General features: G+C 45.6%; 1 protein-coding gene across 1 annotated transcript in view; it reads right to left on the bottom strand.

The window, feature by feature from the left end:
* The window catches only part of LOC104168763 (netrin receptor UNC5C-like), a gene marked incomplete at both ends in the record, with an annotated part of 30,063 nt that extends 28,142 nt beyond the window's left edge, over nt 1–1,921 (bottom strand). The window contains one exon of the mRNA XM_009709468.1: nt 1,652–1,921. Within this exon, the coding sequence (XP_009707770.1) occupies nt 1,652–1,921 (270 nt within the window). The remainder of the gene's footprint in view (nt 1–1,651) is intronic.
* Between the last annotated feature and the right edge of the window lie 210 nt (nt 1,922–2,131).

The following is a 2,131-nucleotide window of genomic DNA, read 5'->3' as shown; positions in this document are numbered from 1 at the left end:
TGAAGACCTCTGCTTTATACTCAGCATCCACTTTTACAAATAAAATGTAATATACCATCAACAGATAAATGAGATCCCTACAGGGCTTTTATTCTGCCGTACCATTATATCCACTTTTCCATAAGATTTCTGCTTAAATGGCTCTCTTTATGCACATACACAAAGATGACATACACCTGTCTCAATATAATCTGATAGTGAAGTGCTCTTCTGTATGGGGAAATGTATCGTTTCTTCCTAATTTACCATAATGACTTATTCACACTGCCGGAGCTAGGGGTACGTTAGCTCCCCCACAATAAAAGTCACCAAGGTGTTACACAGTAAGACGCAGATGGATTTTTTTTTTTTTCTCTCTTTAGAGAAGAAAAAGAGAGGAGGCCTGAATCTCACCCTTCTGTCTTCCCCATAAAAACAAACGTTTTGAGGAATTACAGCTTTATAGGTTGCTGACATTGACTAATAGTTTGTAACGTGATTAAAGCATTTGTGCAAGCCACACTGAAGAAGGCTTTTTTTGTAAACCTGAGAAACCTCAAAGCAAATGGCCATGCTGTGCCATAGGGTAGCTCAGAGATCGCTGCCAGCACAGTAGCCACCTCCATGACACTTATTCAAGAAGGAGACCTATTTATTAGCAAGTAGTGTCACTTTTCTGTCATCCTGACTATTTTGGTCAAAAGTAACCTGCCTCAGAGAATAAAAATCCCTGACTCCTTTTTCATGAAAGAACTCAAAGCATTTTATGATCTGGACACACAGATACCAGATAGTTACAGTCACAACGCTTTGGGCAACGGCGAGCTGAGGCTCGACAGAGAAGTACTGCAGAGAGACAGGATGAAGGAACAGGAGAGAGAGGCGTATGTGAGGATTTTGGCTCAGGTTATTGCGCTAACGAAATGTGAAAGGAAGTTTCAGTGCACCAGCAGAATAGAGAGGACCTCATTTTTGAGAAAGGATGGGGTGCAGAGAAGACTAATTGTCAGCATATGTCAGAATCACACCAAAAGCCTGCTCTTCTTTATTTCTCGCTCTTATTAGTCACAAAGGCAGGACCATGGCGTGAATAGATGCAGGCAGGATAGACTTCGGTGTCAGAGCTGATCTTTATGAGGCTGCAGCATGCTGATAAGTATATGTGAAGTTTGCATAGGCACTTTCTACCAAAGGGCACCCAAAATTCAAAAAGGGGCATAACTATTATATGTAGAAATGCATGCACCTACCATTCCTGACAGGAAGAAGCCACAAGCTGACCTGCTTTGCCAAGTTTACTCTTTTGAAAATGCTGGCTTTGCCCTAAACCCTCTACTTTTCATTTGCATTGCCATAAGAGTCACTGCCAAGCTTCCCTGGACAGATGCTGAGCCGGTATTAGAGAGAAGGGCTGTTTAGTGGGTGCGAGAGGGCTCTGTTATGAGACTCCCTAATTCTTCACTGCTCAACTTCATAAACCTCACACAGCATTATTTTCATCTTCAGGGAAGAAGAGTGGCGTGTCCAGACTGGTGAGAACTGGATTAACTCCTTTCTCCACCCTCCAAAATGATACTGTGACTTTAGGTCACCGATGCTGATCTGCAGCTATCGCAGGTTTTTCTGCAGCCACGTATGTCCCGGACCCTGAAGGCATCGCAGCGGCACTTACCCTGCATGCAGAGCCCGTCGGTGCAGTTCTTGGACTGCAGCACCAGCCCCTCGCAGTCCTTCCCCCCGTTCTTCGGCGCCGGGGCCGTGCACTCCCTCCGGCGCCAGTGGGTGCACTCTGTGCCGCAGGTGGACCACTTGCTCCAGGACGTCCACTTGCCATCCACTGAGACAAGGAGAGGACACGACTTGTTAGGAGGTACATAAAAGTCAGACCAAGCAAGAGCGATGTACGTCTCGGCATAAGCCAGCCTGCAACTCCTGGCTGTTCCTGGCAAGGCAGAAGGATCGTCAGTCTGCTCTTAGAAAGAGTCAGTTTGCTCTTCTTAAAGTTCTATTTCTGACCTGTAAATGCACATTCACTCTCCCTCTCCTTTCTCTCTGCCCTGGCTCCATTTCTACTCTTTCCTCCCCTTTTTATAAACTTGCCGGTAGTTCATCTGTGCCCAAAGTGTACAAGAAAATGACCATCAAGTCAGGA

This window comes from Cariama cristata, unplaced genomic scaffold (assembly GCF_000690535.1).
Source record: "Cariama cristata isolate BGI_N322 unplaced genomic scaffold, ASM69053v1 scaffold15511, whole genome shotgun sequence".
NCBI lineage: Eukaryota > Metazoa > Chordata > Aves > Cariamiformes > Cariamidae > Cariama > Cariama cristata.
This window is presented reverse-complemented; position numbering and strand designations above follow the sequence as displayed.